This window comes from Chlorocebus sabaeus, chromosome 3, assembly GCF_047675955.1.
Source record: "Chlorocebus sabaeus isolate Y175 chromosome 3, mChlSab1.0.hap1, whole genome shotgun sequence".
Lineage (NCBI taxonomy): Eukaryota > Metazoa > Chordata > Mammalia > Primates > Cercopithecidae > Chlorocebus > Chlorocebus sabaeus.
In genome coordinates this window covers 14564657-14579386 of record NC_132906.1, presented here as the reverse complement: position 1 = coordinate 14579386, position 14730 = coordinate 14564657, and the positions used below count along the sequence as shown (strand labels likewise).

General features: G+C 38.5%; 1 protein-coding gene across 6 annotated transcripts in view; it reads left to right on the top strand.

Moving 5' to 3' along the window:
• DCLK1 (doublecortin like kinase 1) overlaps nucleotides 1–14730 on the top strand; it is a 351515-nt gene that overhangs the window by 298396 nt on the left and 38389 nt on the right. For all 6 annotated transcript variants that reach the window (XM_037986817.2, XM_007960118.3, XM_007960117.3 and 3 more), the window contains 3 exons: nucleotides 10705–10838; nucleotides 12568–12645; nucleotides 13338–13434. In XM_037986817.2, coding sequence (XP_037842745.1) covers nucleotides 10705–10838; nucleotides 12568–12645; nucleotides 13338–13434 — 309 coding nt within the window. The remainder of the gene's footprint in view (nucleotides 1–10704; nucleotides 10839–12567; nucleotides 12646–13337; nucleotides 13435–14730) is intronic.

Genomic DNA, 14730 nt, shown 5'->3' with positions numbered 1-14730 from the left:
CTCCCTGAATCAGAATTATTCCCAGATACCTGTTAAAAAGGCAAATTTCTGGGCCTGGATGCAGCCCTACCAAATCAGAATCTGGTGACTGAAGACAGCTTGCAGAAATCCACGTGGCAGCCAGTTCCCCAGGTAACCTGCATACACACTCCAGTCTAAAAGCACATGAGCCACCCAACTCCCATGACACAAACAAAAGCTAGTAAGATCTGCGATGATGGAGAACCATCTATGTGCTTGGCCCTGTGCTGACGTCTTTATGGTCGTTATCTCATTTCATCCTCGCAGCAACCATATCGGGTAAGTTCTATTACCGTGTCATTTCATAGGTAAGGAACATAGGTACCTAGAAGTTAAATGACCTGCCCACAGTTGGAACAGTTCTTAAGTAGAAGAGTCAAGGTCTCAACCTAATTCCGACTTCCAGAGCCTTAGCTCTTATCACTACACTACAGTAAGCTCTGTGTTAAGGATAGGTACTGAGTACTTGCTGTGTCAGGTACTGTGCCAGGGAACAAGAGAGACACATGTCTTCATGAAGTTGACACTGAAGCCGAAAAGATAGGCATTCAAGAAATAAATATGCACACAATTAGTTCATTGCAATTACGCTGGTGATCTTGTAGCTACTGGCTAATAAAAGGCAGCCGAGGTCAAGTGACTGAGCCCTGACTTAATTGCACCTTAAATTCCTCATCTCCACAGTAGCCTAAACATTCTCTTCTGCATAGTTGCCTCCATCAGCTGCAGCAATTTTCTCTCATCTGCACTCATTTTTCCTGTGTCTTGAATTATATAGGATTGTCTCATGGGACTGGACTTAAAACTAGGCCTTTGTTTAAAAACTTCTCTAAGCTCCCAAACTTCAGCGATGGAAAATTAAAGTTTCATTTCCTTTCCTTTTTGATTTTGCTGCTCAATTTTGTGTACCCATTGTTCACTTACTCCTCGCTGAAGTGTTATCTATTTCTGTAAATACCATAAGTGATTACATAGGAGTGCATTTTACTAAAATTACAATTTATGGGATACTTCTAACGTATTGTGCTGATTCAAACATATTTTACTTTAAATTACCATAAAAGAAAAAAAAGTTCTCTCCTTTCTTTTTCCCTTCTCTTCTAATTTAAGAAGCTGAACTATATAGAGAAGCAATTGCAGTCATTTATAATATAGGTTTAAAATATCTATATGAAAAACTAAAGAGATTTTATTATCCATTACAGTGATTTCTGACTGTAGGGATTAGGGGTTGGTGAATTTTGTAGGGATAAATCTATTACAGGATAAAATAGTTCAAATAAGTTTAGCAAAACTTAACACAACTTATTCTGTCCTGGTTTAACAAAACTAGGATGACGTCACTAATTGCACAGGAGACGACTGTTGATTTCACATTCAGTTGAGAGTTGTGGAAATAACAGAACTATCACAGAAGGTAGACCCTCACACACCCAGGATTTATAGTCAGACGGACAAAAGTTCAAAACCAAGTGGTTCACTCTTCCACTGACTGGTCTTATGACCTTGAGGAAGGTACCTCCTTCAAGCCTTCTTTAAGGGGATTTGATGAAATAAAGAGATAACACATAACTATTAATTTCCTTTTTAAAATTTCCCCTTTCTTTGTAATTAAAAATGAAATTAAATTATTCCTAAAAATAAAACGGCCTAACAATAATGTTGTATGTAGTGAAAATCACTTTTTAACCCTTTTTTTATATTGCTTTAGAAATTTTACTATTCACCCATGCATGGATTTGCCAGCTCATGGCAAAATGTAAAGCTATAGACTATTTTTGGAAAATGTTATAATAAAGTTAATGTAAAGATTTGGAATCCGTTTACTTATGATAGGGAAACTTACCAAATATATAAAAAGACCTCACAGCATACTTTGTTTTACTACTTTATTAAAAGGCTTATAAAACCCTTCTAAATTATAAGACTGACAACAAGATTTCTGTTAGCTAAGTGTTAGATTAATATTCGTTATAACTAGCAAAGTATTTTTAATACCTATCTAATTCAGCTATAGATTTCATTGTATGCAGTATAATTGTGTATATATAACTTTTAGCGTTTTTTATTTTTAATTTTTATAGAACAGCATAAAAATGTAGCTTGGCCTTAAGGATCTATATTGATTGTATGAATGATTTATTTAACTCTAGTGTTTGGTCAGGTTAAAGTATTTTGATGAGAAAATGTGATTTGACTTTCAGGAATGTTTCCAGCCACATTTTAGGTGAAAACTAGGTACTGACCCAATGAAAAATACCCCTTATTGATTTATTATTGTATTTAACTAAAGTTTTTCCCGCTAAATTGATCATGCCCATGATTTTATATGGTTCTTGTTGCTTCACTTGTTGTCATGCCTGGTACTTAATAATTGTATGGACAGGTGGACGTCAGAGTGGATGAGCGGAGTGAGTGAGTGAATGAGTGATACTTCTTTAAACAGAGGACAGAGCCGCCTGGCAAGCCCAAAACATTCCCAACTGGCCTGTTACACGGAGTTCTCACACTGGCCTCAGTATAAACTTCACTGAGCAGTGGGAGAAAGCATGATGCTTCCCCAGATGGGCTTAGGCATGGGACCACTGTGTATGTATGCGTGGATGTGTGTATGTGTATATGTATGTGTGTATGTATGCCATGATAGTTCATGACTAAAGGAACTTTTTGCTTAATTAAAAAAAAAAAAAAAAAAAAAAAAAAAAAATTAATACCTTCAGTTTACACAAGTCACCACTAGATGGCAAGCTTGTACCCTTAGCAACAAAAACCATCATTAGGAGCTTGTTTCTTCCAGGGACCTGGGCAGGTCTTTCAAAAATGTGTACACAGATGCCTCCTCCTTATGAAAATTAAATCTTTACTAACAAAACTATAACTCACATCACTAGTTTTTATTAGATTCCGGAAACAAGCATAGTCATTTTCTTCAAATATAAACGTTCAAAAATCTTTTCCCTCCCAAAGTCCCCAAGAGCCTCTAGGAGAAAAACTGCCTCTCCTTGGCTAGAAACTCTGTGTTCAAGTGTTTGTGCCTGCTCCCAGCTGCCCATCAAAATGACACGTGCAACTCATGGTCCTTGTTTTCACGCAGTGGATTATATCTAGCAATAAGCTAGTCCTGTTTCACCAAAGTGACGATGACAGGTTGTGCTCCAGCTCTTCCTAGTTTTCAATTCCATGCTCACAAGATAACATACTTCCTTCACCTTAATCCGATGACTCTTAATTCCTCAAATAAATCCATTTGGTGATGGGATAGCTAACTGCACTGTTGGACAAGATGAGTCCACAGAGAGAATGGGTCTAAGGTCATGGACAATAACACAGAACTTGAGCCCTCAAAGTGTATTGACTAATGGATTGGAGGTTACCCAGAGGAAGGGAGCCAGTGATCTTCTGTGAGTCTGATGCCAATACTGCCCTACTCATGAGTATCAGTGACTACAAATGAAAATGAATTATACCAGTGACGGAAGTGAGATCCAAAAATATTTTTGGCTCTATAAAGGTTCAAAATTGGTAAGAAGAGATTAAACAAGAGATAGACATAAGTCCCTAGAGACTAAGTTAGTTTTGGTGTAGTTGTGTTATTGGCAATTACAGAAACAATAGTGGAATACGTGGCCTGACTGCAGGTCCAAAGGCTATTAGTTGACCTGGAGAAGGCTGATCGTTCAGTGTGAGTCTCAGTATGACAAGGCTGCTAAAAATATTCATATGCCCTTAGACTTCTTTCCCTGAAAGAGTCAAGAGAGTCCTTGGCGCAGCTTACCATGTTACCCCTTATGGTAATAATTTGAACACATTCTGTCTGGGCCTGGGGTTGACCCAGAGAAGGGATACACCACTTGAGGCATGGTGGTTCTCATCAAATATAGGAAAGGCTGCCACATGGAAGATGGGATAACTTTCTTGTACTGTATTGGACAGCGAGGAACTAAAATTAAAGAGAAGATATTAGTGGGCAAGAGATTTAGGGTTAACTTTAGAAAAACTTTTTAATAATGTAATTTCTTTGAAATTTAAATGTCCTTTATTACTGGTAGCTTGTTGTCATTGTAAGTGTCCAGGCAGAAACTGAACGATCCTTTTTTTGGGGGAGTGTTTAGAAAAAAAATTCTACTCTCTGAATCTGCATGGAAGTTGAGGGAAAATAGAAGACACAACATTTTCCCAAAGCATTATTTAGTACCATAATTGGCCAGTTACTGTACTCAGTGTTTACTGGGGGCTCTTGTTCAAAGACCTGTGATTTCATCAGGGAGATGAGGACAGGAAGGAAAAGATATTCCTTTAAGAAGACATTGACTTTCACCTTGTGTCACCTTGGTGGGTCTGTGTTTGTCTACTTCACTGCTCCTTTTCACTGTCATTAAGAGATGACACTCATTTCTTTCTAAAATGACATAGCCTTATCAGACTAGCAAAAATTTAAAATAGCATACAGTGATGGCAAAGTTAAGAGGATAACAGTTATCTCATGTGTTGGTGGGAGAGTCACTTGACGGAACCTGTCAGAGAGTCAATTTGGTAATGTATAACTGAAACCTTCAATAACACGTGTGCCTCGTGACCAACTAATTCTACTTCCAGAAATGTAACCTAAGAGGAAGAAACTGGATATGTAGCTAACCAGAGGGATGTTCATGTCAGGGTTTTGCAGTATGGGGGGAAAAAAAAACAACAAAACCCAAACAGCATATATGGAGATAACTTATCTCAGGGCACTGATGAATTAAATAGTGGCACAATGGTGGTTAGACCACCAACAGTGTTAGGACATGCTGGTTGGACTCTTGGACTCAGACATATCTGAGTTTAAGTTCTAGCACTTCCACTTATTTGCTGTGTAACACTGGGTAAATTACATCTTTGCATCTCAGTTTTCTCATCTGCAAAATATGAGTAAAAGTGCTAGATTAATAGGGCTGTTGTGAAGATCAAATGGGCCAAAATGCACATGAAGTCTTCATCACAATACCTGGTATATCCTGTGTGTGCAATAAATGACAGTGGTAATAGTAGCTGTTGGGATTACTAATATGGTGCATCCATATAATGGAATATCCAGCAGCCACTGAGAATAATTGTATAGATATATGCGATTCACTTCGGAAAAACATTCAGGATATGTTGTTCAACGGAAAAAGAAGGATAGGAAAGAGAGAAAAAAAGCCTTGGAAGTCCATGTCCCAAAATCTGAACAGTGTTTATTTATGAGTGTCAAGATTATGGGTGAGTTTAGTTCCTTTTCCTTTATAGTGATCATTTTCCTACTATGATATATTGGATAATAATTATGTGACAGAAATGTAATAACATTTTTTAAAAGTGCAATGGCATTGAGTTCCCACAGTTTTGGCGAAATCCTGGGATGTATAATTCCTAACAGAATCTGGAATGTGCATGTTTTGTGTATCTCGCTGCAGCTGCATATAACTCCTTTTAAGATAGTTTCATGACTATTTTAAATTGAGGGTGAGAATCAGGTTTCCTGGAGTTTCCGTTCACTTCTCCATCTTCCCAGATATCTCCAGTGTAATATTGAAGACCAATTTTACTTTTTCCTTTAATTACCTCTCTTATGAATTACTCCTTTCTGACATCTGCACAACATTCATTGTTTTTATTATTTCATTTAATTTTTGATTTCATAAATATTTTACATGTAGGTATAGCATTCTTTTATTACATTTTTCCAGGAGATTTAATTCAAAAGTACATGGGGCATAATTCTACAAAATGACTCCCTGCTTAAATGTTGTTATATTTCATTTCTTAAAGGTTAAAGATTTAAATTAAATCCATTTTCCTCAGAAAGTATCATAAAGGCCATATACCGTAGCTGGAGGAAAATCACTGTCTTCTTAAAGGGATACCATATATGTTAAAAAGTAAATTGACCTTTTCTCATGGCTTTGTCAATTTCATGCCACTTTTGTTCAATTCTATTTGGTGAAATAATTTTTAATACCTACTGAGCTCCTCTGTGAAATAGTTTTCAGTGGTTACTAATAATTCATTAGCCAATGTTTCATCAGGGTTACCCTTGGATTCATGGAAACATTGAGAATTATGTTTGTTCCAACACATCTGTTATATTAGTCAGCTTTTAGTGCCATATGATGGGAATCTCAGAAACCTTTTGACTGGGTTCAGGTTATCTGTGAGTTTTCATATGATTTTATGGCCACCGGCTGCATTTTATGACTATATATTAAATGTTTTATTTTTTCAAATAACTTTTCCAAATGGTCTCAGTTTCCCATCCAAGGGAAATCAAACATATGCCTAAAGATCTACTGTTCGGTAAGTTGCAGCTAATGCAAAACCCCAAATAAACAAAAATAAATAAATAAATAAATAAATAAATAAAAAATAAAACCCTTCTTTCAAAAACAGTGCTGTGCAAAATACCAGTGTGCCCGAAAATCTACATACCTGACCTTGCGTTATATCCGTTCTTGGTTGGTTATGCCTTCAGCTTTTAATTGGAACCTTTTTCATAATTGTTGCCATTTAACACATTTAGTCTGTCAAATCATAGGATGTCTTTATAGCCATATAATAAACCCTAGAGAACAACTTCTCTGACTGTAGCCATCTGCAATGATCACAAGAGTAGCTTACAAAATACTGACAGTCTTTATGGTAATAGGATACATATGGCAGCCCACAATTATGTGTAGCTGCATTCAATTAGTGTTGTACAATTACACAGTTTTATTGCTTAGTTAAAACAGTGAAAGCACTACATACTGGGTGATTTGCACTAATCCCTGTCCCTTTAATAGCCCCTTGGTGTTTAAAATGTGGGGGAACATCTATAGCACTTAAAGGACCAGGGATGAACATTAAATCATACCTCATGTTGTGAATACTTCTTGACTGACAATTAATGTACTCTGCTTCACGTGTGGGTCACGTTTTATAGAGGCTTTAAAACACAGTTATGGCAAAAAGTTCTTACACCAGAGCTCCACTAGCTGGACCAGTCTGTCCAAGCCTGTGCTTGCAGCCTGCTCATGCCCTTTCTGAAAGATGGTCAGAATAAGGAGGAACGCCAAGTAACAAGTCAATCCAGAGAGTAGTCTAAGCCAAGGATTTGGCATTTTCAATGTGAACTTGTTAGAAGCCTTTCTGATTTCTAACTTTTAATTAAAAATTTAGTTCAAAGTGAATTTATGGCTGCCATTTGGAATAATACTTTCTGGAGATGGTTTTGAGAGGATATGTGTGTATGCGCGTGTGTGCGCATGTGCGGGCTTTAAATGGATGTATTTAGCAATCTGTGATTTTTTAACAAATGTTTAATTACATTTTCAAATGGCCTCAGTCATGCCCCTTTGTAACTGGCTCGGTAAGAGATAAGGGTGCACGTAGCTTAGGCTGCAGCAGGTGCTAATGAAGAGCTCCCGTTGTGAGAGGGCTTCTTAAACCATTGAGGAAAGGGCTCTCCCATTGGAGAAGAAACACTGAAGTATATTCTTCTCCATCCTTCTCCCAAAGTGCTGACAGAGAAAAAACCAGAGTGACCTTGTTTCCTGCCCTGCCTGACAGTAAGTTAAACAGAATTCCAAACTAGAGGACTGGACATTTATTCACCTGCAAAAACATTTTGTTGCAGCATTTCAAATGTACTTGTGTCTAGATATGGTTTCAGTTACGTGGAATTGGCCTTTGTCTTTACACTCTCATTTTCTCTCCTAAGCATCATTTGAACCTCTTTATGTTCATGAAAATCCTACTATGTGGTTTTTTGTTTTTTTTTTTTTTGAGACGGAGTCTGGCTCTCTCGCCCAGGCTGGAGTGCAGTGGCCCGATCTCGGCTCACTGCAAGCTCCGCCTCCCGGGTTTACGCCATTCTCCTGCCTCAGCCTCCCTACTATGTGGTTTTTAAAGCAAAAAAAAAAAGTGGGGGACACAGTGCAAGTGATTAAAAGACAGCTGTACAGGGAATAAAAAGAACATCACAATTATGGTTCTATGTATTTTAATAGTTTTGGTTTTTGTAGACCTATATTACTTTTAATAATACTTTTTTATTAGTACTTGTTTTCTTTATTTTAAGGAAGATTTTTAGTGATTTTTTTCTTAGTTATTGAAACTTTGAACTATATTGTTCATTCATATTAAATATAATTGGTCTATGGCTTTATGTTAGATGGAATGTCTTTTAAAATGTAGATGTTCAAAAAGAAAACTTTTCCTACATGTAGGAGAAGTACAAGGTCATATTTAGAACTAAAATGGGACTTATGACTGAATCCACCAACATCTGCTTTTGTCAAACTTTTGAATACAGTTACATGATATAGATACTGTGTTGAAGAAAAAAGCTACAAAATTCCTGCATGAAGGGGGTGGAATAAATCATAATCTGCATCACCTCACAAAGCACACTGAATGAATGTTTGGACCTAGCAGAACATCAAAGCAAGAGATTATTTTGCATTTTAGAAAGGTGATTGTTAGCAACATGGAATTAAGGAAGTAAACAATTCTGCTCTGCCTCGGAAATCAACTAGACCATCTACTAGATGTTTCCATCTCAGATTTCTTTTCATGAAAAACATTTGCTTGTCATTTGGATGACCAGAATGGCTGACATGGTAAGACTACAACTTACGGGGTTTTTTTGTTTGTTTTTTTTTGTTTTTTGTTTTTTTTTGCCTAAGAACAGTTAGGCTGGGGCCAATGTTGTGTTTTGCAGCTGTGATGCCTCAAAGTTTTTAACTTAACTCTAAGTGACCAAGGCTGGACAGCTGCTTCCTTAACTAAGGAAGAAAATGTCCATCCCAGATGACAGCTGGACAAAGCCACATCTGTGAGGGACATATGGCTGTTTTTGCCCTAACAACCCAAGCGCGGGTGACCTCACAAGCCTTCAGATACCTGCCAGAGGGCAGCCCAAACTCGATCGTGATCAACAGCTCCTGGGAATAAGACTCCATGCTATGAGTATGGAGAAAATGTAAAAGAATATTTTCGCTCAGAAAAGACACGGTCTCTCCAGATAGGAGGATTTGACTGCCTACTTCTGCCAAAACTGTTGGATCCAAATGATCATTGCTGATATTGCAGCTTAGCTGGCCAAACATCTGCACTTTATGTTGCAGTGAAATGCAAAGTTAATCTACTTTTTCCAAAGGAAGGCAGACATGGCGTGTGAACAGTAGCGGTGCCCCTGATGTGTGGAGATGTGCCTTGCTGTGCAAGAGATTCAGACTACCGCAGCAAGTAACAGATGATCACAGAGTGAGAACAGGAGAATATGCAAGCCTCGGCTTGCTGGATCAAGTATTTTGTTGTACGTGGAAAACTTGGCTGCTTCCTTGAGGCATCTCCGGAAGATTGCCCTTGCTGGAATTACTAGCCTTTTACTGTGGTTTTCTTTTCTTAATCTTATTCATTCCAACAGAAGGCACTGAATTAGGATTCTGAATGCCCTTTCATCTTTTCTTTGAAATAAAATAAGTTATTTGGGATATTTTTTAGAGCAGCTCCGTTTGTTTTGATCGTGGCTGGAATTAAAGGAGTATAAATGCTTGCCTACAGTCACATGCATCCTTTTCTTGATTTGTTGGGTGAAGGAGAGAAGATTTTTACTGCCTTAATAAGGGAAACCTGGACAGGATGGTGACTCTGCACCTGATAAATCTTTCCAAATTGCCACAGGTGAAATGAAATGTTAATATCTCTTTCAATTATTAATTTAAGAAATGTAAATAGATCATGTTGAAAATACGGGGCACTGAAAATAAGGTATTTTTCTATAAGTGTAGTTTTTTTTGTATTCAGTTACTAAAGAATTTAATTTTTAAAGTATCTTTTTTGTTTTGTCCAGACTGAGTTTCGCTCTTGTTGCCCAAGCTGGAGTGCAATGGCTTGATCTCAGCTCACTGCAACCTCCGCCTCCCGGGTTCAAGCGATTCTCTTGCCTCAGCCCCCCGAGTAGCTGAGATTACAGGTGCCCACCACCACGCCCAGCTAATTTTTGTATTTTTAGTAGAGACAGGGTTTCACCATGTTGGCCAGTCTGGTCTTGAACTCCTGACCTCAGGCGATCCACCCGCCTCGGCCTCCCAAAGTGTTGGGATTATAGGAGTGAGCCAACACGCCCAGCAAGTTTTCAGATCGAAGACACTGCACTAGTGACTTTCTATACTTCATTTTATTATGCAAATCAGTTTTAATTATAGACAATATCAAATACAGATAAACAAAAGGATTAAGAAAACCTATAATCCTACCACCAAGAGACAGATATAGCCACAGTGTGTTCTTTCAGACTTTTTCTTTTTTTCTTGTATGTACTTTTTTTTTCTTTAATGGACATTTTATAAAAACCAATCTGAAAACTACTCTGTTCATTTCCCAAACATAATTCAATAACTATAAACCCATATCGCCATTGTAAGGTCATGTAACCTCTCGTTGTGTGAAGGTATTATAATTTATTTAACCAATTTCCATTTGCTAGGTGTCCACCATGTTTCCAGTTTTGCAGTAATCTAAAGGAAGTAAGATATGTTGTATGGATATCCATTCTTGCATAATTGCCTAATTTATTTTTTACTTTCTATACATTAAATTTAAACACAGTGTTCCTCATTTCTTCAAGAAATTACTTTTGAGCTCTTGGTTTTCAGACAATTGTGCTTTTTACCTTTGTTTTAGGTATATGAGCACCAAGATGGCAGCAAATCACTGAAGCTGGGTGACTTTGGACTGGCCACCATTGTAGACGGCCCCCTGTACACAGTCTGTGGCACCCCCACATACGTGGCTCCAGAAATCATTGCGGAGACTGGGTATATGCTTCTCTTATGTTTAAGTGCTGTGCTTGCAAAAGAACTAGCCGGCTTCAAGAACAGGAAAAAGAGTTCTGCTGTGCCCTATCCAGGCATAATTAGCTATCAGGTTTCTTTCACTCTTTTTAAAATTTATTTTATTCTTTAACATTTACAGTGGGAGCCGTTTTCTCTGTTTTCCCGATCTGTTTTGTCAATTACTGCAATCTTACGGCTTCCATTTGGTCTTTGTTAAAGGTAGAACAGAAGTTATTAACCCCAGAGTAAAAAATGTTCAGACTAACAGAAACACACAGCGATGGTAATTAACTCTCATTTGGAGATAAAAGAAACAGACACTGCCGTGTGTGGTGATTACAGTCTCCTGCGGTTATTTCTCTCCACTGCCCTTATCCTCCAGTCCAGGTCCCATTTGGGACCTCTTGGGGATCCATTGATTTTCTGTGGAGTACAAACACCCTTAGGCATCAGGGACTATTGGGAATTTCCTGGTTTCTGTGTGCAGAATCAGATGAATGTGGGGAGAAGGGCAGGGTAGCCTATTCCTTATTAAGGCCCCACAATAGGCCAGGACTGAAACTCCTTTACTTCTTACTCTTCCAGTAGATGGTATGATTCCCATTTTGTATTTCAATAAATTGATACTCTAATGGGTTAGATACCGTGTAAGCTCATGATTAGTTTTAGTGGCTGAGTCAGGATTTGAACTCCGGTCAGCCTGAGTCAAAGACTCCTTTGGTAAGAAGCCCTATTTCTTACCAGACTCTGAGGTGCCATCCTTAAGCAGAAGGAATAGGGGGGTGGGGCGCCAAGGGGAGGCAGCCCTACTTTTTCTTCTCGTTAGCAGTTTCAGTCCACAGCTGGGAATCTAGGTGGCGCTCTCCCCTGTTACCAGTTGGAGATAGTTTTTTGGGATTTTGTTTTGTTTTGGTTTGGTTTTTGGTTGTACCATAGACCACAAGGGCAGAAAAACCAAATAGATGAGAAGGGAATCCCAGTAGGGAAATTCCTGAGGTGAGACATGAGGGAGCGAGGACTTTGCTACTTGGCAAATTTGAATGAGGTGGGAGCCCACATCCATAGCCTTGTGTGACTTCCCTCAGGTGGGGCTGCCTGGGGCACAGCCACACTTTCTACTGGGACATACTCTGCCTGCTGCTGGAAGGAAGTGGTGGGTCTTGAAGACCATATTGGGGACCAGCTCTGACACTAACTGTGTGATTTTAAGCAAAATTACTCACTCGTCTGAACTTGTTTTCTCTTCTGTACAATAAGCAATACTCGCCTTGTCCAACCTACAGAGTTGCTAGGAAAACGAAGTACGATCATGTATGTCAGTGCTCTATAAATTGGAAGACTTTCTAGAAATAATTATTATTCCTAAAGTGAGGGAGTTTATCTCAAGGGTGCATCCTTATCTCAGAATTGTTATTACTATAATAAACCTTTTTGCCGACACTCTTCATTTATTGATATTTACATATAAGTCCATCCATGCCTTCCTTTGATTTTTTATTCCTGCACCTTGGTCTTTTTTTAAATTATTACTTTTTAAACTTTTTTCTTGAACTTTGTTTAGGTGGTGGGTTTTAGTTTAGTGTTTGTTGTTGGGATTGTTATTTTGTTTGGTTTTATTTTTGGCTTGGAGGAGCAAAGTCATTGATTTTACCAAGCTGCATAATTTCTCCACGCCTGACTCTCCTAACTCTAACATCCCTTATTTTTCCAGATACGGCCTCAAGGTGGACATCTGGGCAGCTGGTGTAATCACTTATATCCTGCTGTGTGGTTTCCCTCCATTCCGTGGGTATGGGCAACCATCTTTTATTCAGCGCCGACAAAGCACTTCTCTATTCTCCGAATGATCCATTAGCCCTTCTTGCACAAAGGAGCCTGAGGCAGGAAAAGAGCACAAGAACTTTACTTGCAATCCCTGTTATTTTTTCCCTGTTACATCGTGCATGCTAATTTGTATGCGTTCCATATTTCTTCCCCATATCATTAAAAACTCATTCTTTCCTTTTTTTTTTTCCTTTGGTTTTGAGACAGTCTCTCTTTTGCTCAGTCTGGAGTGCAGTGGCGCAGTCTCAGCTCACTGCAACCTCTGCCTCCTGGGTTCAAGCAGTTCTTCTGCCTCAGCCTCCTGATTAGCTGGAATCACAGGCACATGCCACCACACCCAGTTACTTTTTGTATTTTTAGTGGAGGTAGGGTTTCACCATGTTGGCCAGGCTAGTCTTTAACTCCTGACCTCAAGTGATCCACCTGCCTCGGCCTCCCGAAATGCTGGGAATACAGGTGTGAGCTGCCGCACCCGGCCCAAAAACTCTTTCTTAATTTACCAAAGCAGTTCCACATTGACATTTTTCAATTGTTTAAAAATACACATTTTTACACATTTATGGGGGAAAGCAAGGGCTCCAGTGCCTAAGACTGAAAAGATGTACACTGAGTTGATATCTTAGTGCTGTTTTTCCTTGTTGTCGTTCACCTAAACAGAAGTGGTGATGACCAGGAAGTGCTTTTTGATCAGATTTTGATGGGGCAAGTGGACTTTCCTTCTCCATACTGGGATAATGTTTCCGATTCTGCAAAGGTAGGTTTCCAGTGCCTTCCTCTTCCCTATATCCTGTGTGTCTTCACAGAATTATTTATTCCAAATTATTGTGTGCAAAGAAACTAATGACATCATAAGTATGTTTCCTGTACACATTGTAGTTGTAATTGCTACGTTTTCCGAGATCTTACAGTCATCAAGTCATCTGTCCCCAGACATCCCAACAAGGACTTATCAAGCGTCTCCATCTGCTGCCTTCATCTCTCTCAGGGGCCATTCCAGTGGCATTGCTGTAGCCTCTTGCTGTGCCCCACCCTCGCCAGGCTTGAGCCCAGTTCAGATTTCTATATGGCCTATGGTTTCACCTCTCTCAGCTCTTGACTTACTGGCTTAATTTCTCAGTGAAGCCTTCCCAGACCATCCTGGTTCCAACTGCATCTCTTAAACCTTACCTGACTTGCTATATCCTACTTGTCTGTTTTATTTTTCTTCAGAATACTTACACCTGTGTGTCCATCTGGTATACCATCTAACTACCTATCTCTCTACCCAAAAAAGATAGATATAAATAGGTAGGCATATCTTCTTTATCTAGTTAATTTCCAGACTCTCTAGTAGTATGCAAATTCTGTGAAGGCAGGGATTTTTATCTATTTTGTCCATTGCTGTACCATCACTGCCTAAAGTATGACCAGTATACTAGTGCTCAATATATATTGAATAAATGAATGAATCCATCAGTTAATCAATCAGAGGGAAGAAAACTCAACCTCAATGTAGGTTGAAATCATCAAGAAGGACTTTATGGGGAAGCTATGATTTAAGTTGAACCTTGAATAATAGCCAGGATTTACAGGCAGAGGGGGAGAAAAACACAAGATTCATGGTTTTTATCCCATGAAACTAAAAGATCAATCCTTAACACAGATGAAGGTGATGGTTGCACAACAATATGAATGTACCGAATGTCAGTGAACTGTGCACTTAAAAATGGTTAAAGTAGTAAATTTTATGTATATTTTACCACATTAAATAATATTTATAATAAATCAACCTCTAAGAAGGCTATAAAAATCTTACATTGAGATGTCTGTAGACCTTGAGGAGAAAAAGGAAAACCTTTTAATTGCTCTTTTTAAAATTTGTATTATGTCTCCAAGTGCTGACTTAAATGTTTGAAAATTTGAGAAAAATGTTCTCAATAATTATCTTGAGAAATAACTATCTTTTGATTGCTCAATGTGTATGCCTTTGCTTTTGTCATGTCCTGAGTGTGAGTTCCCTTTAAAAGCCAACTCCTCAGACCCGACCGCTTTGTGTAGAAAATGATGCATA